The sequence below is a fragment of the Aegilops tauschii genome, chromosome 5 (assembly GCF_002575655.3).
Source record: "Aegilops tauschii subsp. strangulata cultivar AL8/78 chromosome 5, Aet v6.0, whole genome shotgun sequence".
Taxonomy (NCBI): Eukaryota; Viridiplantae; Streptophyta; class Magnoliopsida; order Poales; family Poaceae; genus Aegilops; species Aegilops tauschii.
Window position 1 is genome coordinate 539,783,217 of NC_053039.3, and position 21,190 is coordinate 539,804,406.

The 21,190-nt window shown below is 45.3% G+C and overlaps 2 protein-coding genes, 1 long non-coding RNA gene and 1 other non-coding gene across 4 annotated transcripts; 2 read left to right on the forward strand and 2 right to left on the reverse strand.

Moving 5' to 3' along the window:
• The first annotated feature begins 1,132 nt into the window (after nt 1–1,132).
• LOC109760595 (leucine aminopeptidase) lies at nt 1,133–5,014 on the forward strand. The gene is made up of 4 exons (XM_020319408.4): nt 1,133–2,248; nt 2,601–2,834; nt 2,951–3,277; nt 4,473–5,014. Exons 1-4 carry the CDS (start codon nt 1,256–1,258, stop codon nt 4,764–4,766), a joined length of 1,848 nt encoding a protein of 615 aa, XP_020174997.1. The 5' UTR covers nt 1,133–1,255; the 3' UTR covers nt 4,767–5,014.
• A 1,088-nt stretch (nt 5,015–6,102) lies between these two features.
• Nucleotides 6,103–7,750, reverse strand: LOC120964161 (uncharacterized). Its single transcript, XR_005755807.1, has 2 exons — nt 6,817–7,750; nt 6,103–6,389 (listed from the first exon to the last, which is right to left on the reverse strand). It is a non-coding gene; the product is annotated as an uncharacterized lncRNA (long non-coding RNA).
• Nucleotides 7,751–16,723: 8,973 nt separating this feature from the next.
• On the forward strand, nt 16,724–16,796 carry TRNAE-CUC (transfer RNA glutamic acid (anticodon CUC)). Its single transcript has one exon. It is a non-coding gene; the product is annotated as a tRNA-Glu (tRNA).
• Nucleotides 16,797–17,203: 407 nt separating this feature from the next.
• Nucleotides 17,204–20,676, reverse strand: LOC120965408 (uncharacterized). The gene is made up of 2 exons (XM_040391105.2): nt 20,512–20,676; nt 17,204–18,852 (listed from the first exon to the last, which is right to left on the reverse strand). The coding sequence occupies exon 2, from the start codon at nt 18,840–18,842 to the stop codon at nt 17,457–17,459; it is 1,386 nt and encodes a 461-aa protein (XP_040247039.1). The 5' UTR covers nt 18,843–18,852; nt 20,512–20,676; the 3' UTR covers nt 17,204–17,456.
• Nucleotides 20,677–21,190: the final 514 nt, after the last annotated feature.

Below are 21,190 nucleotides of genomic sequence, written 5' to 3' on the forward strand. Positions count from 1 at the left end.
AGATAGACTAGATGATTGTACATGTGTTGCAACGGGCATAAATATTCTAGTATGCTACCTGTGATTATCTGCCCATATAATGTGATTGTATAAATAATTGTTAAACAAATCGTGCTCATATCTAAATAAACTTTTAGATTCTTTGGTAAACACTTATTTGATAAGGACTTATTGGCTTACTAAAGAAACCATAATTTTATTTGGTAAGTCAACAAAAGGTTTGACAGTTAATGCGATTTAAAAAAAAACCCAGATATATGAAGGAAAAAAAACCAAAACCAAGAGAGACAGGGGGAAAGTATGTAAGGTCAAGGATGAGATAGACCACATATTCTTACATTCATTTATATATATATATATATATATATATATATATATATATATATATATATATATATATATATATATGTGTGTGTGTGTGTGTGTGTGTGTGTGTGTGTGTGTGTGTGTGTGTTCCCTTGCTTTAGTCTACAAAGTCCACCGGTTTCATCATCTTCCACAAAGCCTTGAGTTATTATTGGTTTCAAATTCAAAACAAAGAACCTTGTGCCTATTGCTCGGTTGCGGTTGCGGTTGCGATTGCTTAATCATTCCAAAACCAACAAAAGCTTAGTAGAGTAGTACCTAACATTATCTTAAACAAGTTGCAGCCATGTTCTCATTCATCACCATTTATTTTAAGAGTAGTACCATCATATAATACTCCCTTCGGTCCTTTTTACTCCGCATATAAGATTTTTTTAAATCAAACTTTATAATGTTTGATCATATTTATTTATATGAAAAAATATCAACATCTATACTATACTAAAGTTATACAGTATGAAAATTAATAATATCATGACGTATCTAATGGTATTGATTTCGTATTGTAGATGTTTGATATTTCTTTTATAAAATTTGAAGTAAAAAGGACCGAGGGAGTACTAAAAGTATTATAACCCTTTGGTTTACAACCTGGAATTTCCTACACCGGCAAGTTGCACCATGATGTCATTAATCATTCCAATCAAAGAGACCCTGCAAGTTGCACCCCATCTTTTGGGTTGGAGCGACCGATCGAGTGACTCACTCGTGATCGGAAGCAACTCACGCAGGAGGAGCCACCCTTTCGTTTCGTTCCCCCGGTTTCGCAGCAAAAGCACGGAGACTTTCGTTTCGTTCCCCCGGCTCGACCAGACCCAACCCCGACCCAGCCGGAAAGGCCAGCCAAACCCTCCCCAGTCCCCATTCCCCACCCCCCTCCGAGCTCGCCATGGCGCCGGTGGATCCGCACTCCTACACCGACGGCGCGCACCCGGTGACCGCCCACGCCGCGCTCGCCTTCTACCTCGACTTCGCCGCCTCCACCATCCACGCCTCCGCGCTCGTCACCCTCTCGGCGCCGCACACCGGGGACCTGCTCCTCGACACGCGCGCCCTCGCCGTCCACTCCGCCGCCACCGCCCCCGCCCCCGACGCGGCCCCCTCCCCCATCCCCTTCTCCCTCGCCGCCGACGCCGACCCGGTCCTGGGCACCGCGCTCACGCTCGCCCTGCCCCCCGACACCGCCTCCTTCCTCCTCACCTTCTCCACCTCCCCGGCCGCCTCCGCGCTGCAGTGGCTCGCCCCGCCGCAGACCGCCTCGGGCCTCCCCTTCGTCTTCTCCCAGTGCCAGTCCATCCACGCCCGCTCCGTCTTCCCCTGCCACGACACCCCCGCCGCGCGCATCACCTACTCGCTCCTCCTCAACGTCCCCGCGCAGCTCTCCGCCGTCGCCGCCGCGCGCCACGTCGCGCGCCGCGACCCCGTCCCCTCCGACCACCGCGGCGCCTGCGACGACGCGCTATGGTGCGCGCCCGGCCGCATCGTCGAGGAGTTCGAGATGGCGCAGTGCGTGCCGCCCTACCTCTTCGCCTTCGCCGCCGGCGGGATCGGCTCCCGGGACCTCGGCCCGAGGACGCGGGTCTACGCCGAGGGCGGGGACACGCTCCTCGACGACGCCGCCCGGGAGTTCGCCGGGGTCGAGGACATGGTCAAGGTCGGGGAGTCGCTCTTTGGGCCCTATGAGTGGGAGAGGTTCGATCTGCTGGTGCTGCCGCCCAGTTTCCCCTACGGCGGCATGGAGAACCCCAGGATGGTGTTCCTCACGCCCACGGTCATCAAAGGGGACGCCGCAGGGGCGCAGGTGGTGGCCCATGAGCTCGCGCATAGTTGGACTGGAAACCTCATCACCAACAAAACCAACGAGGACTTCTGGCTAAATGAGGTGATCCTTTTGTCCTCATGTGTGCTTGTTTTTTTATCTTATATGCAAATGGAATTCGAATTTACCAAAACACCTGTTGTTGTCTAATTGAGGGGGCAGATTTGTATTGTAGCTACTGATAGTTAACTTATCCATCTGCATTTGCATGAGGTAGATTTTGTACTGTTGTGTGTTTGTAAAATCCTTTCAAGCAAGCAATTTAATTTTAACTAGAATCTCAATCAAATGCGTTACAATTTTCTTCAACCAGGTCTCATTGTATAGTTGATTCACATCTGCTTTTTCCAACTGTTGTGAGTGAGGTTCACACATTCAACTAGAACTGTCACGGTAATATCTTTTCCGCATACAGGGTTTCACAACATATGCTGAGAGGAGGATTGTCGAGGTGGTTCAAGGTGAGGAGCGGGCGGCCTTAAACAGCGGAATTGGATGGAGAGGGTTGAACAGAATGATGGAGAGGTTTAAGGATAACATGGAGTTTACCAAACTGAAGCCGAAGATGGCTGGGATTGATCCTGATGATGTTTACTCAGAAGTGCCCTATGAGAAAGGCTTCCAGTTCCTTTGGCGCATCGAACGCCAGGTGGGTATAACACAAGATTTAGTTTACACTTATTTGTACCATTCTCTGATGAAATCGGTGAGAATTTGATGACTAACTGTGACTGTGTACTGCGCTCTGCCTGTTGATTGTATTAGATTGGCCGACCTGCATTCGATGAATTCCTCAAGAAGTATATTGCCAACTTCAAGTTCCAATCGATAGATACAGAGACATTTCTTGAATTCCTGAAAGCCAATGTACCTGGGATTGAAAATCAAGTTGACCTTCATGAGTGGATCAATGGTACTGGTCTCCCTCCGGATGCCATGGAGCCAGAATCAGCTACCTATAAGAAGATTTGTGTCTTAGCTGCAGAGTTTAAGTCTGGAAAAATTCCAAGTGAAGAGGAGGTGGCAGACTGGAGTGGACAAGAATGGGAGCTTTACTTGGAAAATTTACCCACAGATGTTGAAGCATCACAGGTTTGAATTGTTGGCAATACTCTGTTTTGATACTTCATCCAGTTTCGAATAGTCTATCTCTTCCTTTATAAAAGTGAAAAACGCCATCAGACATGCTTTGTTAATTTGACAATATACAGTAAATGCATCCAAGTCAGTTGTTGAAGCATTTTCTTATGTAAAGAAGAAGTCATAGTATGTTACATGACCAGTTAGAATAGATTGTTCCTCCTTCGGGACCAGAGATAACCTATTTGTTGTCAAATCATGCAGTCCTGCTGAATGCCAAATAAATAAGATAGTTGTCTGTGTGAGAACAGTTGTCCAGAGCAAGTCACATGTCTTTTGATTCATCAAGGGATATCAAACTAGCATCAGATTTTAAATACATTGAAATTAGTGGAAGAAGCATATATTCCTTTGTCTTCTTCACTCTGGAATGATATTAGAACCAGATTCTCCTTATTAGTTTTATTTATAATGGGTTGGGTAGACTTGTCAACGCAGTTTCTATCTCGAATATCAGTTATGCTGAGGGTACTTTGGAGAAGTCCCTTACTCATCATATATTTAGTCTATTATGAATGTGATGAAAACTTGGCTTTCTATTATAGAATCGTTGGGTGGCAGCATGAAAAACTACATACTCTCTCCGGTCCGAATTAAATGATGTGGACTCTATACAATGTCCATTTTACATTGTACAGAGGTTGCGTCAATTAATTCAGACCGGAGGGAGTAATAGTTTCTCAATTTATTGATACTGAAGCAGTTGTTTCAAGTCACAGAGGGAGTAGTAAAGTTCCACCCTCTTTAGCTAGGAAACTTCATTTATAGATTACACAGTACCCAATGTGAACATTCACATGATCATGTGTTTAAGCCTATGTTGGGTTCAATACTTATTGAGTCCATAGCCCCCGTTTGAGCATCTAATTAAAAAGTATGGATAGCTCTACAAAGCAAGATCTAGAAAGTACCGAGACCTTCAGGTGTGTTCAGGCTAGGGAATTCGTTACTATCTTTCAGAGTATTGTTTTATTTATATGTGGTTTTCAGTTACTGCAAACCGAAGTATTCAGTGTTATACTATACCGTTATATAGTCATTCTGTGGACAAGAGCTTGGCTTCCAAACAAATATTGATAGAAGTTACATAACTGATAAGTGACTTAAGATTAACTGATTTTTATCGCCATTTGTCGTTTCTATCCAGGTTACTGCTCTTGATGAACGGTACAAGCTGTCAGAAAGCCGCGACTACGAGGTCAAAGTCGCATTCCTCCAGCTAGCGATCCCCACGGGCTGCAGGTGTTACTTCAACGAGGTGGAGAAATGCTTGAAGCAGGTGGGGAGGATGAAGTACCTGCGCCCGCTCTACAGCTCGCTGGCTCGGTGCTCAGGGGAGGAAGAGAAGATGCTGGCCAAGAGGATCTTCTCGGAGGCCCAAGAGTTCTACCACCCGATAGCCCGCGGCGTCGCGGAGAGCATCCTTTTGAAGCATGGCTAGTTGAGTTGAAGCCACATTTTACCGAGCCTGAACTAGAGAGAACATCTTTGATGCCTATTGACTGTTTGCTCGCTCATTTCTTCCGCATAAATTTATCTCTAGAGCTGACCTTGGATGAAACACTGAACTTCCTTCCGTGATGTGTTATGTGAGACTGCATGTGCGTAATTTATTCTGACCCTGTAAGGAACTTGAAACTCTGCCTCCTGATAACAATATCCTGTGTTGATACTGCTATGATCTCTTAATGATCATCGTCTTTTAAGTCAAATCTTGCTTATACTCCCTCCGTTCGGAATTACTTGTCTCGGAAATGGATGTATCTAGAACTAAAATACGTCTAGATACATCTATTTCTGCGACAAGTAATTCCGAACGGAGGGAGTATATATTAGACTAGCAATGTGCCTGTGCTTTGCTATGGAATGAGGATGTTATCAGTAGTGTGTTGAGCACCTGTGGTTGACGTGGTTCTATCGACTGCGAGCTAGTGCCCCAACGGGGATTGAGCGTCATGGAGGTGATTGAACACGAGGAGTGGGAGTAGGTTATTGAATTTCAAACCCATCGTAACAGAGATCGGAGAACAAAAGCGGCAGGGGAGGGATTGGATTGGATGAGAAGAGATGGCGGCCGTTTATGCAAATGGTTTTTGTGTGCTGGTTTGTACAAATAAAAGTGTTGTGTTTCTTTTTTGGATCGGAGGGAGTAGCTTATTGTGCTGCATGCTATGCAAGGATCTCAATCGTCTGAAAATGCTTGATGCAACACTATATGTCTGAAAATGCTCGATGCAATGACTGCAACGAGTTGGAGTCTGAAAGTGTTCTATGCAATGCTGGCTATGTTTGAAGGGAGTGTCTATCTCGCGCGCGCGTGTTGCAGCGCTCGTTTTCGGACAGGCCTAATTTGGAAAGTGACTTAGTTACATGGATTAATTAGGGGTGGATTAATTAGCAGCGGGCCCCCTGAAAATCAGGGGGTGGCGATTAGTGTTGATTTGGGGTGGGGCCGACTCCCAGCCTTCGCATGTGTACGCGCACAAAAGTCTCACATGGTGGGCCCTGATAGAAAATCTGGTCGGCTGAAGTCTTGCGCTGGATTGGTTTCGCTCGTTGCAGCGGCCGAGCGTGAAGGAGTCTTCTCGATGTTTGAAATGATGTGCTACCAGCATGCTGACCAAAAAAATAAAATAAAATAAATATTCTCTCCGTCCGGAAATACTTGTCTTAAAATGGTTGAAAATGGATGTATCTATAACTAAAATAAGTCTAGATACAACCATTTTTAGGACAAGTATTTCCGGACGGAGGGAGTAAGCTAGAGGGGCTCCGGCTGGCAAGCCTTATGATAGGCAGTTTGTGACCCTGGCCTTCCCGATGTTCCCAAGGTAATAACTGCCATATTATGGCCCATATGTTTGGGGGTGTGTGCAAAGAGATCAGCTAGCAGAGAGAAATATCAATATTGTTCTTCCTCGCCTCCTCCTGCCGCTCCCTGGCCTCCTGCTCCTTCCTCGCCTCGTCGAATCTGTATCCCAGTATTCCCTTCCCTGTCACATTGTACTTGTATGTGACCATCATGGTAAGGGCGATGCAGCCAAACAGCAGCTCAGGCCCTCTCCTGTAATAAAGCCACCATCAACAGATCAGATATGTTGCAAACCTCAGCAACAATCAGAAAATAAATGAATTTATGAACAGTTTGTTGGGGAATAATTATGAAGAAATGAGCAACGAGAAGAGGTTGGAAATGGCAAAAGCATCAAATAAGGATGATGTATGTAGTAAGTGCCAGTTTTCGTAAAAAGATTCTATTGCTCTCTTGATGTTATCAGCCGTCCAGGATCCATAATCCGTACCATCGGAGGACATCTTCCTCTATAAATCGGAGTAGCTGAATAAGTTACTACAGTCAAAAGGAAGCTGAAAATCACAACTAGTCGAGCCTCGAGCCAAGGTAGGGAAATACTACCGCAGGCTTACAATCCCAAACATATGAATACGCAAATTACCCATGGACAAGCAGAGGTACCTACGTACGTACGTACCCTGGTGGTGCGGCTGCATCCGCTGCTGCCGGAGAACCGACGGGCCGGCGCCTGCCGCCGGAGCGCGACCCCAGTGGCCGATCGGAGCATCGCCAACGCCGCGCTTGTATTGCTCTGGACGGCCGAAGATCGCGGTGGTTGAGTCGGCTGAAAGATCGCCGGAGCGTGCGTCTTCGACGTCGCCTGGGGTCTCAGGTCGCGCCTCGCAATCGCCTCAGCCTCTGGGTCTCCAGCGGCCTGGTCCAATCCTGCCCTTGGGCGTAGAAGCCCTCGAATTCACCACTGATCCGCCAAAAAAAAAAAACATTACGAATGGAAATCATCGATGCAGACCAGGAGATGCGGACGGCCGCGATCTGTGAAGCAAAGAAAATCGCCACCCCCTAGATAAGAAAAAAAAATCAATAAGGGCCAGTAGAAACCGAGCTTTGGTTTCAGCAAAAGGCCCAACTCAAACAATCAACCATATATTGTGCTACATCTTCCCATTTTTTGAGACCTCCTGATTTAGTCGAGGAAATGACGACTGAAGGACCTTGTATGAACCGGCCATGGAACACCCCATTTACTTCCTCGATTTTTATAAAAAGTACTTTTGAAAGAAGCATTATTTTGTGAGGGTAGAAAGAAGCATTTCGGTTAACAGGTTCTAATAATTGTATTTACAAAAAGAAAATAAAGAAAAGGTCTGTGTATGTACACATATGGTTCATACATGTGAAATAAAAAGAAATCCTCATCGCCTACTTAACAAATTTTGATGTATGCGAAAACTATATCATGTGTTACAAAATTCATGTATTTTTTTAAAAAAAACTTAATACATGCGTGAATATATTTTCATGCATTTATGAAAAAAATAAAGTGTAAAAAGAAAAACCATAAACGTAAATCGAGAAAAGGGTGAAGGATATAGACAAAAATGCAAGGAATAAGGGGCTAATATGCTTAAGAGATGTCGCCTGTTCCTCTCCCGAAACCCACCCCAGGCGATTTCCTCTTCTCCTCGAGGATCCGCCCATGGCGTAGCCCTGAAAACAGAGTCTCCACGAAAACTAATCCTGTTTCCCTCCCCTTCAATTCTACCCAACCAGATCCCAGGTATTTAGCCAGTATCAAAAGCCGCCTCAGAGAAACCGCCACGACCGTCGAGTGCCTAAAGACCCAAATCGCGTCTTTGAGAGTTCATTTGGAGATCGTAAGAGCAAGTTTTCCTATTTTCCATCCCCCTCATGATGAGAGAAAGGGGCCGCCTGATCCTGGACGTGGGCAATCAACGGAGCAATCTTCCCGCTTTAAGGGTCATGAAGGGCAGGACAATTCATGGAGGCCGTTTCTGCTAAAGGAGATGGAAGGGCTCCCATTCACAGGGAGTAATTCGGTGCATAATGAAGGTATTAACATGGCCATGGAGGATCTACTATTTAGAGGAGGCTTTGTTCTGCATAATCCATCACCAGTCTCTCGTATCCAGTGTTGTGCTATTCTGTGGCACACAAGGTGTTCGTACTTTTGCCTCATGGCTGCAAAGGAAGTCCACCAGATGAAGGGTCTTGAGGAGGAGGCGGGGGCTGATGTTGTGGAGGCGTGTGGTGCAGTCGGGTCGGGGTCTGCTGCTGGTTCCTCGGCCGGCCTGCTTGGCGACCACGCCCTATCCACCATGGTCCAGCGGCCGGGGAAGGAGCTGGCCATGGCTGTGAAGGGTCCGACAAAGAAGACCCTGGTCATCAACATGACTGGGGCCCGGAAGGCAGTGCAGGCACGCTTCCTGGTGGTCGGACTGTTCCTGTCCGTACTGTTGGTGAACTCCAGGCAATTGATCGACCACATGAAGAAGGTTTGGAAGGTGCGAGGAGAGCTGGGTGACCATGAACTGGTTGCAGCGGATGGGCGAAAATTTGTCCTCGAGTTCTCTGAAGATGGAGACCGGCAGCATGTCATCAAGGGGGGGCCGTGGCAGTATAAGGGTGATGCGTTCTTGGTCGTCGGCCTGGAGAATGGAGTTGATCCTGCTTCGGTAATTTTTTCTCATGTGCCGATGTGGGTACAGTTCAGGGGCATCCCTTTTTACCTCCTCACTAAGGAGCTTGCTCGTAGCCTCGGTGATCAGGTTGGACCAGTGGTGATGATTGACAATCATGCGAGGGGCAATATCTGCGACAAGTTTCTCAGAGTGAGAGTGCACCTGCCCTTGTACTCGGCTCTACAGAAGGAGATCACGCTTGCCGATGAGATCACAGATGAAGAGGTGACAGTTTATCTGCGGTATGAGAGATTGCCAAATTTCTGTTTATTCTGTGGATTCATAGGACATATGGAAGCGAGGTGTGACTTCCCAAATGCAGAAAAGAAGCTAAGGTACAGTAAGGAGCTTGGTGTGTTCCCAGTACATTTCGATGATCCCCGAGCTTGGTTTCTAACTGAAAAAATGGGGCAAGCTACTGGATCCCGGTCGTCAACTCCCCTATGGCGTGCTCCTAATCCAGCCAGCCATGCCATGGTTATGTCAGCGGTGGAATAGATGCGGGACGAAGTTGCTCGCCTCTCGGTGGGCGATGGGATGGAAACTGATAAAAACCAGAAGTCTCAAGTTACAAGCACTCTGGTTGACTCTGAGGCTGAAGCAAATCTCAGGGAGATACAGAACACTGATGAATCAAATAACAGGCCGGTGAACGCGATGATATCTGCTAACTCCGGAAGCCTGAAGAGGGCCAACAACACCAATGCCTTGGCCCCTGCTGTGTGCAACAAACCCAAGGCCGATGAGTACAAGGAGGAGGAGACCAATGAGCACAAGGCGGGGGCTACGGTGGGTATTCCTGCGTCGGCGTCTGATCCTACGGGCGTCGATATGGTGGCCACGGCGGGGGTGTACGTCACGGGCGAACTAAACAAGACGCAGAGCTACGAGGATATCCAGCAACCTGTTGTCAACAACACCATGGCTCTCCCAGAAGGGTCCATGGTGTTTGCAATCGGCTCAAACACTCCCCCCGGTTCTGGACCGGGCAAGGGAAGATTGGGTCTGGGTGTGGCCAAGCTGGGTCGCAAGGGACTTGGTCGCTCCCCCATGCTTGTTTCTGATGTAGATGGCAGAGCCAGCTCCATTGTAAAATCGGCACTTGGAAAGAGGCAACATTGCTCTGCAGTAGAAAAACAGTTAGAGGAGGAGAGTAACATCTCAGAACAAAATGTAAACCAGAAAAAGCTCTGTAGTGGAGAGAAACACCATGTGGTAGGGCAGGACTTAGGGTTGAAGGGTGGCAAGGAAGAAACCGATCCCGGGGCTATCGGTAAACTGACGGGCGCGATTGACGACGCCCGTCAGGAGAAATGAGTATCCTCAGCTGGAACTGCCGGGGCCTGGGGCAGTCCCGGATAGTTCAAGAGTTGGTGTGCCTCGTGCAGACCTACTGCCCCCGGATCGTCTTCTTATCTGAAACAAGGCAATGTGAGGACAAGGTAAAGGCAATAAAATGGTGACTAGGGCTGAAGCATTGTCTTACCCATGATGGTAAAGGCAAAGGAGCCGGCATTGCTTTGTACTGGGATGATTCAATAAATATTAAGATTTTGTCGTATGGTCCACGTTATTTGATGTGCTTGTGTCTAATGACCCCAATGGCCCAAAGTGGCGGGGAACTTTTGTCTATGGAGAGCCACGTGCACAGGACCGACACCACATGTGGTCGCTTCTCAAGCGGATTCGACCAAATGCGAGTGAACCTTGGATGATGATTGGCGATTTTAATGAAACCATGTGGCAAGCTGAACATTTTTCTTGCTCTCGAAGATCGGAAGGGCAAATGGCTGGGTTCAGGGATATGTTGTACTTTTGCAATCTTCATGATATTGGATACAAAGGAAAACCCTGGACTTATGACAATAAATAGGGGGGGCGGAAGAATGTTAAAGCCAAAATTGATAGAGTTGTAGCCTCTCCTTGTTGGAGTGATAGATTCAAAAAGGCTCAGCTCACGCATATTATTTCCTCGAGGTCTGATCACTTCCCCTTATTACTGGACTATGAAGGTGTACCAGAAAGGAGAAAAATCCAAAGATTATTCAGGTATGAGGCCATGTGGGAGAGAAATGAAACACTTTCTGCTGAAATTGAGGAAGCTTGGAAGAAGAATAATGTGCCCAGTTCGGGCCTGCAGGGGATTGCCCGGAATTTGGCTAATGTGAAGCATGGACTTCAATACTGGAGCAGTAAATTTTTTAGGTCTGTTACTTTTCATGTGCAGTACCTTCGGAAACAACTCGCCAACTTATGGGACAGAGCTCCTTCGGTTCAGAGAGACGAGCTAATTCGTAGGAAGTCTCTAGAGCTGGATGAATATCTGTACAGAGAGGAAATCCTATGGCGTCAACGATCTAGAGTTAAATGGCTTCGAGAGGGCGAACAAAATACGAAATACTTCCAGCAAAAGGCCACTTGGCGGCAAAAGAAAAACAAGATAAGTAAACTGCGCAATACTGAAGGTAAATGGGTTGAAGGTGCTAATGAATTGGCTAGTATGGCCACTGAATTTTTCAAAGAGCTTTACAAGGCGGATAACAATCTAAATCCAGAGGCATTGCTCAACCTCTTTTCGGCCAAAGTGACACCTGAGATGAATGATCAGCTATGCAGTGAGTTTACTGAGAAAGAAATTAGTGATGCATTATTCCAAATTGGGCCTTTAAAAGCACCGGGTGTTGATGGTTTTCCGGCTCGTTTTTATCAGAGAAATTGGTCTTTTATGCGGGATGATGTAGTTGCTGCAGTAAAGGAGTTCTTTGTGAATGGAGTTATGCCCGAGGGCATAAATGACACGGTCATCGTTCTCATACCTAAGGGTAACGCGCTGGAGTGCCTTAAAGATTTTCGTCCAATAAGCCTTTGCAATGTCATTTACAAGGTGATATCTAAGTGCCTCGTCAACCGATTGCGGCCTTTCCTTGATGAGCTTGTGTCTGAAAGTCAAAGCGCGTTTATCCCGGGAAGGATGATAACTGACAGTGCCAGCATCGCTTTCGAGTGCTTCTATAAGATCCAACATAGCAAAATCTCCCAAAACACTCACTGCGCTTATAAGTTAGACCTGACCAAGGCTTATGATCGCGTCGATTGGAAGTTTCTGGAAGGTGCCTTGTCCAAGTTTGGCTTCTGCCAAAAATGGATATCATGGGTTATGACTTGTGTTCGCTCAGTGAGATATGCGGTGAGGATGAACGGGGAAATTCTGGAGTTCTTTTACCCTACGAGGGGCTTGAGGCAGGGTGACCCACTAAGCCCTTACTTGTTCCTCTTTGTGGCTGAGGGTCTCTCCATGGCCCTGGAAAAGCAATGTGAAGTTGGACACATTACCCCAATTAAAGTGGCCAGGGGAAGCCCAGGGATCTCGCATTTGTTGTTCGCAGACGATAGTTTGCTCTTCTTCAAGGCTTCGGAAGCTCAAGCTCGAAGTGTGAAAGATGCTCTATCTTTATTCCAGCAAGGTACTGGTCAATGTCTTAGCCCCGGAAAATGCTCTATTTTGTTTAGTCAGGCGTGTCCAGAACTGGTCAGGAAGGCTATTTCTAGTACCTTGGATATTACAACTTCTACTTTTGAGGAGAAATATTTGGGCCTTCCAACCCCTGAAGGCCGCATGAAAGGTGAACATTTTCAACCCATTTCAGCTCGTTTCACTAAAAGGCTTACAAACTGGGCTGAGAGGTTCATGTCTCATGGTGCGAAAGACAACCTTGTAAAATCAGTGGCTCAGGCTATTCCCACTTACACTATGAGCATTTTCAAGATGGGGGAATGACCCGTACTAAATCGCAAGGCGGATTGGGGTTCCGTGACATGAGAATTTTCAACCAAGCTTTGTTGGCGAAGCAAGCATGGAGACTTGTTCAAAGGCCGGACAGTATGTGTGCTAGAGTTTTGAAGTCAAAATATTATCCAAAAGGTAATATCATGGATACGGTCTTCCCCTCGGATGCATCTCCGGTTTGGCGAGGGATTGAACATGGGCTTGAGTTATTAAAGAAGGGCATGATATGGAGAGTGGGAAATGGAAAAAGCATCCAGATTCTTAGACATAATTGGATCCCTCGCCAAGAAGGGATGTCGATCATGTCCCTTAAGAACAGAAGCAGAATTCATTGGGTCAACCAATTGATTATTCCAAACACAAATGAGTGGAATAGGCCTTTGATTCATAGTTTGTTCTATGAATTTGATGCTCTAGAGATTTGTAAAATTAGGATACCATCAAGTCCTGTTGGCGATGTGCTAGCGTGGAATCATGAAAAGGATGGTAATTTCACGGTGAGAAGTGCGTACAAGTTGGGGCTGAACCTGAAAAATAGTACAGGCTGGGAAGAATCATCACATAGTCACGGCAATGGAAGAGTGTCTCTATGGAACCTCATATGGAAAGCACACATCCCCCACAAGATCAGAATTTTTGCTTGGAGAACTGCTACTGATTCCTTACCAACAAAAGAAAACAAATTAAAGCGGACTTTGGAACATGATAGTATTTGCAATATTTGTGGTAGGGAGCCTGAGGATGCATACCATGCTACTGTTCGCTGTACTAAAGCTAGAGCGTTCAGGGAAGCTATGAGGGAAGTCTGGCCTTTGCCAAAACAAGAATGCTTTGCTCGTTCCGGACCCGATTGGTTGCTGATGTTACTCAGCCAATCTGATAACACCTCCAAAGAGAGAATCTTGTTGTTGTTATGGAGAGCCTGGTACTTACGTGATGATATAGTGCATCATAAAGGTACTGCTTCCATTGCCGAATCTGTCGTCTTCTTGTCTAATTATTGGTACTGCCTTAACGGAGACATTAGTTCTGCTCATGACTTGAAGGGCAAAAGTCCTGTGGCTGCAACTCCGAGAGCGAAATATGAACTTAGTGCCTATGCTTCCAATTGGACCAGGGCACCTGTTGGCGTTATGAAGGTAAATTCTGATGCATCTTTCATTGCTACTTCGAGTTTGGCGGCGGCTGGAGTCATTGCAAGAAACAGCAACGGCGAGGTCTTGTTTAGTGCGGGCTGGATCCTCCCTGAGTGCAGTGATGCCGAAGAGGCTGAAGGGTAGGCGATGCTCTTAGGCATGCAAACTTTGGAAAAAAATATTTTTTGGTCCGACGATATTCGAGACAGACTGTGCGGCTGTTGTGGAGGCCCTCAATGCAAAGTCTGTGATCAGGCCAAGATGGTGGGCTACTTATAACGATTCTTTGGAGTTATTGAGGAATTACCCATCCTGGAGAGTGACAAAGATTGAAAGAGAGAGCAACGTGGCTGCTCATAATCTTGCTGCTTATGCTAGATCTAATGGCAGTTTTTTTATGATGGGCAATGTGCCATGCAGTATAACTGATGTAATCTTCAAAGATTGTAATCCGGGTAAAAGTAATATATAAAGCTCTCTTTTTCCCTCAAAAAAAAAATGCAAGGAATACAAGAATCAAAGAAATAAACCGAAACCCAAATGGGGTGTCCAGAACGGGCGCACGGCGCACTCCACGCATTTTGTTGACATTTTGACGGGTTGAGCATCAGATATGCATCACCCAATTTTCCCTGAGAATCCTATTTGCCGCTCGCATCGACAAATAACGAGAGCTATGCCTTTGTCCCAACTCCAAAGTGGGTGGCCGGGCCCAATAAGATCAGGACCATCTTCCGATTCATTTTCACATTTTTGCTGATGCCTTTTAGTTTCTCTCTTGTGTTTTTGTTTTTTTCTGCTTGTTTTGTTTTGTGTATGGGGAAAATACGTAACCACTTGCAATTTTTGTGTGTGGAAAAGGCCTAAGGCCATTTATTTAGTATCACATGTCTTTCCATACACCCTTACAGAAAAAAAAACACATCCAAATTCTTAGGAGTGTCGAATTATTAATACCCATGCATCCGTTGGTGACCTTCTCTTGATGGAGCGAACTTGTTTAAACCCGGAAGCTTGTAGAAGCAGCAGCCATGAAGTCGTCAATGTAGACCAGAAGACCCCGATGGCCATGATCTGCGTAGCAAATCACCGCCACCAGAAGAAAACACCAAAAAGAGCCTGCAAATCATCTGAAGAAACATATATTCTAACACACATGAAGAACTATTTTCAAATGCATGATTTTTTTAAATATGAATTTTTTGTACAAGGTTAAAAAATATGATATATACTTTTAATATATGAAGATTTATTTCTAGGTACATAACATTTTATTTTTCATAGACAAAATATCTCCATGTTAAACCGTTTATTTTAACAATACATTTAAATTTTATTAAATAATAAAATCCGGTGGCCAAGGAGGAGGTCCCTGATGCGTAGTGCAGAGAGGGTGGCGAGCGTAGAGCGGTAGAGGCTTTAGCAAAGGCGGCGAGTCGAGGTCCAAGTCGAGCGGCATGGGCAGTCACCAGTTGGGTGATTGGTCCACATCTTTGATGTCCGAAACAGTACGAGGTTGATTGGCTTGTGATTTCCAATACATTTAAAATTTTCTAGCTAAATACCCGTGCGATGCAAAGGTGGCAACTTTATTCTAGTGGTTCAACATAGGACAATTTTGATTGGATTGATGCGATTGAGATTGTGTACGTACAACTATGTGAGTTGATTTTATTGTTTGCTTGCAAGAATTTCTTGCTATTGGCGATTTATTTGATTTGTGCTGATTGCTTTGCAAAGGTTTGTTCACAAAAATAAGGAGGTGTGGGTCAGTTTCAGAAAAATAAATAAAGGGGGTTATCACATGGTTTAAAATAAAATCGGTGGGAAGGGGCATATCTCGATGAGAGAGGTGGAAGCGATGGAAGCAAAGCCAATAAACTTCCCTTTGATATCAGAGATTAAATAAGAAAATTAGGTGGCCAAGGAGGAGGTCGCCGATGTGCGTGCGGAGAGGGTGATGAGCATAGAGGCTTTGGCAGAGGCGGCAAAGTCAAGGTAGAAGGTGAGTGGCATGGGCAGTCACCAGGTGGGCAATCAGTCCACATTGTCGACGTCCAGAAAACTACGAGGTTTTTTGGCTTGTGACTAAGTTGCCTTAGGTTGCGGCACCTATAGTTAGATAGGTTTGACCAACTTAGGGAGTGTTTGGTTCAAGTCTCATCTTAAGCAAGATATTCTTTGCCACACTGAGGCTCAACTTGTAGTTTCCATTTTATTGACATAAGCTTAGACAAACTTAACAAAAAAATGTGGTAAAATATGGCATTGGCTGGCTTAGAACCACATGCAACATCTCGAAATTTTCCCTGTCCACCGCATGCGGTGTCCATGTTGTTGAGGGTACTTGTTGTGCTTTTAGTGTTGCCTCTGACGAAGACTTTGGTGGGACCGTTTGATTGCATACTATCTCCATACAGGTTTATTAGTCTCCCATCGTATTTTAGGTCAAATTTTGATCATATATTTGACTAGCGAAATGTTAATGTCTGTCACAAAAAATTAGATTGTTGGATTCGTATTTAAATATAGTTTCTAGTGATATTATTTTTGCTACGTATAACTTATATTTTATTAGTTATTAAAATCATGGTCAAAATATGACTACAAATACGAGGCGACTAGTGAACAAGGACGGAGATAGTAATTCCTATCCTAATTCTACCAAGTGATCAGCTTGGTAAGCTATCAACAAAAAATGCAATCAAATTTCAAGTCTCAAAAGTTGAGGACCTCCCATTGGTGCAGTGTTGAGCAACATCAAGACTAAGGTGCCCAGCTCTACATCTTGTTCTTCTGATCGTGTCAATTTGGTCTTCTTTTTTCTCACACCACGTTAATCGGTCAGTTAAAGTAACGGGTATAGCACATGTTCTTGCTTGCTCGAGTCGACACTGAATGTGCATTAGCCCGTCAGAATGTAACGAGAATAAAAAACAAATTTTACAACTCATAGCACAATCCGTCGTAGTCTAGGTGGTTAGGATACTCGGCTCTCACCCGAGAGACCCGGGTTCAAGTCCCGGCGACGGAACTAATTTTTTTTATTCTAATATAATTTGACTTTTGATGATGTCCTATGTGCCTTTTGGGGACAAGGCGTATCACAGAGATCAGTTCATTCTCACTAAACCTGCAAGCACTCAGAAGATCAGAAGGTCCAGGGAAAATTCAGTTGATGTGAAACAAAGCTGGCCTGTTGACTGTACATGCTTCTCTGACTAACCCAACACTAACCCTGAAACTTTTGAAGAAAAACAATGGGCTGAAGCTTGTAACGAATATTTGTTTTGGCATGGTACAGGTAAATGAATTGCAGCGTCCTATTATACATGGAAAAACTGTGGGGGGGAATCTGACAACCATGCTACCCTGGCGTCACTTGCACATCCCTTCAGCAAAAATGGCCTACCAGCTCAGATGCAAAGACAAACGCATGGGTCAAACACAACTTATAGTTGATAAAAATAAATAAACACAGCTTCCCTAAAAAACAGCTTAGGAAAGATAACCTTGGATTTCAACAGGACATGCCAAAGGTTTGACAGGAAATGTCGTTAGACTGAAGTAACAAACTGATAGTCACTACTCATTATTGTGATATGATGATCATACAAAATAAAACACTTCCAACCATAAATAGAACTCATGGTTGTTCTACCAGAACTAACCGGATTGACGTTGTTCCTAGCCATTAAGATGCTCCGTTCGCCGTCAAATTCCTTCCCATTAATGTCCTCCACCTGTCTTGAGCCTTTTTCCTTTCTACGTCCAGCGACAACGAGCCATCGACGACGAGGTTTGTGATTGCGAGGCAGGTCAGCCAATCAATCTCATATGGGCAGAGGAAGTACTTCTTGGTCACACTCGCACAGTCAATCTTCCTCATCGACCTATCACTGAGGCTGAATAGAAAGAAGCCATCTCCATCAACCCAGAGCACCACCGCACCACTCTTGCCCCGGAACATCTCCAAGCTGACCTTCCCCCTGATCCCTAACGTGACCACCCGCTGCGGCAAGGAACTTCTCATGTCAATCCTTTCAGATAGCACCCAGCTGCTGGTGTCACTGCCAAGCTCACTGTTGTGTTTCCAGAGTGACACCCGAAGGCCTTGCATGAAGAGCAACAGAAGCCCCCCGTCCGCTGAACTCCCCAACACTGGATCCTTGTTGCGCTTTGCTTCTGGTGGGAGCTCCAGGTATGAAAGCTCCATATTGCCAGTGTGTAGTGTGGCAACATGAGTGAGCGACAATTGTTTCCAGCTATCACAGAGCCAGCTGATGACACCATCATAAGCAGCTGCTGAGGATGGCACCAAACAAAGGCTACGCCTTAGCTCAGGAACTAATGGAGATTCCATCCATGTTCCAGTCTTTGAGCTGTAGCACACGGAGATGAAATGCTTTAATCTTCTTATCCAAATGGCAGTCAGCTGGAAGGACTGGGACACATGTCCATAAATGTCGACATCATTGGTGACTAACAAGGCATAATGGTGAGGAGGCATATATTCGAGGGTAGGAATCTTAAAGGTTTCACCAGTGAGAGGATTGCAAACACATAGCACATCCCTCGTGGCCTGACCATTGGCGTCTTTTGATTGGCGGTGGAGGACCAGGAAGCTGTCCTGGGATGCAATGGGCTTATAGAAGTTGAGGCTTGCACCAAGACCTGGAATGAAGGTCCCAAGGGATAATGGCTTGATAACACTGCGAGCGGATTTGCTGCCAAAAAATCGTGACAATTCTGACTTCCGCACAAAGCTTGGTGCCAAACAGCGGGTTTTGTCAATATGATGCTTCCAGAGCTCCGGGGAAGACTTTTTCTTGTCCTGGTAGAAGAAGCCAAGAAGGAGGGACGGGGTGAAGCCGTGGTCACCATGCCGCCTCCTTAGGCGATCAAGGAAAGTCGGGTCCTTGATGAGATTGCGCCAGAACTTGCAGGACGATGCCAGGCGGGCAAGGGAGGCTGGATCAGAGATGTGTGCCGGGATCTTGTACATGATGTCCATTGGAAGATGTGGTGCTGAGTAGTCGTCCTCCATTGGTCTCTTTTTTTTACAGTCTCCAATCTCCATTGGCCTTTCCCTGTAAAGAAAAGCAAGCCACGTGTGTTTATCCCATGAGTTAACTGATTGTCCCAAGGGAATTTATCATAGACTTTCTTAGGATGACTTAATAGAAAGATCTGATCGAAATATCCAAAAAAAAGTATTTGGAAGAACCCCCTAAGGAAAACTGCACATTCCAATTTAAATCATCATCCAGAATAATAGTAAGGCAGACTTGGAATATTCGACAAAGCTATGGTTATTTCCATAGAACCGCGATATAAGAGATGCGACACGCGATTCATGAAGCTACACGGTAAAAATCCATTCCACATTCATCAGCAGCGTTAGGGCTAATTTCTGATTAAAATATCAAACTGATTGAACTGGCATTAAATTACATTACATAGCAAGACATTCTTTTACTAGAAAACAGTTTGTATGGAAGGACACCAACATGGTCGTGAGCCAAACTTGGAAACATTAACAAGCAACGATTATTCTGCTGGAACCACAAACTGACAAACACATGGAACTGTATACCTATAACATATGACTAGTGATAATTATAGTGTACCAGTTTTGAATCTGGATTTGCTACCCTACCATTTGCTTACTGCCCAAACAACCGTTGGCTCAAAAACCACGGTTTATTTCTCCTCCCATGCATATCACTGCCAACCATCAAACAAACACGGACATAATCAGACGGCTAAGATCAACCGGATTTGCTCCCGTTTCCGGTGCACATGCCTGACTGGGCTTGTCAATAAAAAAAAAATCCTGATTGCTGCCGATGTCAAGAAAGTTCAGAAACTGATGTCACCTCATCACATGTATGTACGGCAATTCTGCAAGAGCTAGCACTTTGCAGTTTGTCTTATTTATTATACGCTAACATCATTACTCAATTGTAACCAATGTTAGCTAAAGTTTTATTCTGCTCCATAGAAGTGAAATATTTTTATTTCAGTCCACCATAAACTTTGTCTCAAGCTAATACAAGAGTATCTGTCAACTCTAAATAAATTTAGTTTCACAAAATAGCCCATATGTATGTACAGTACACAACCAGAGGACTCAAATGGAACTATGGATTAATGGAGCTCATGAAACAACATAGTATGTAAATAAAACTGCAGCTTTTATGGTGCACCAAAATTCACAAAATAGGCTTGCCTGTTGGAAGCTCAGTTCGATTTGTGCAAGTGATTTGCATCTTATTATGCAATTTATCATACGAGTTCACAGCTGTTGCAAATATATATACCACGAAATTTACTCGGGATCTGTGTACCGATCATACAGATCTATACACGTGCCTCCTACCAGTGACCGATGATTCGTGAGCCTATGCGGCCAGTAATAGCACAGCACGCCACTGTTCATCGCCGTTGCCGTTAGGGTTAGGTCTTCACCCAATATCCCCAGCTGAATAGCTGATCCAGCATCTCGTTACCCTACTGCGATCGAAATAAAACACTAGGCAACAACCCCACAGACACGGGATAAGTGGGGATTGGGGAGGAACTGCCAATCAATTTCGCTGGCTCGGGAGCAGACGGTTTATGGGGGTGGGGGGAGAACTAAGAGCAGCCATCAATCACGACGTATAATCCATCTGCCCCCAGATTGTTTCAGTAATACTACGTACAAGGCAACTTCGCAGTGGATAGATACCTAGGAAGAGCGGTACCTGGTCGCCGTCGCCGTGGGCGCCGCCGCGTTCGCGCCTGTGTGGCGTCTGTGTACGGGGAGAGGACGACAGAAATGGGGCCGGACGGCGATCACTAAGCAAGAAGCCTCAGTCGTGACGCCGTTGTACAAGAGGCATACGACGTGTACGGCCCGGTCCAAAGCCTGTTTTTTTTAGAAAAACGGTCCACAGCCTGCTGAGACAGTATTTTGGGGTGCTCCTATTTACCGCATTATGCGGCAAACAGACGCCTCTACGCACAGACCGCGCGCAACTGGGCCGGCCCATTGGAGTAAACCTCTTCGCGTTGTTCGGCGCAAAAAATCAGAACAAAAAAGAATGCGCAACCTGGAATTCGATCCCCAGATCTTCTGTTGTGGTCAGTACCGTGCTAGCCAGCCAAACCGTACACACAGATGTGAAATTCAGTAGCACCAAGTCTAAAGAACAAACTGCAGCAGCGTCATAACCATCACTCAATATTTTAAAAAACACAAACAATTTATTAAATTCCAATTTCTTTTCAAAATGCGAAAAATGGTTTGAAAGAACAAACAATATTTGAAAAGTTGGAACAACTTTTTGGAATTATGAAGATATATCAAAAAATGAGAACAAAAAAAATAAATTCCAAGCAATTAAAACACGAACAAAATCTGAAACTCCGAGCTTCTTTGAA

Bases quoted from the DNA above. Each gene is read 5' to 3' on its own strand.
- LOC109760595 (XM_020319408.4), top strand. From the start codon at position 1,256: ATGGCGCCGGTGGATCCGCACTCCTACACCGACGGCGCGCACCCGGTG. The intron at 2,249-2,600 runs GTGATCCTTTTG...TTCCGCATACAG, and splicing joins AGGACTTCTGGCTAAATGAG to GGTTTCACAACATATGCTGA. The intron at 2,835-2,950 runs GTGGGTATAACA...TGATTGTATTAG, and splicing joins TTTGGCGCATCGAACGCCAG to ATTGGCCGACCTGCATTCGA.
- LOC120965408 (XM_040391105.2), bottom strand. From the start codon at position 18,842: ATGGAGATTGGAGACTGTAAAAAAAAGAGACCAATGGAGGACGACTAC.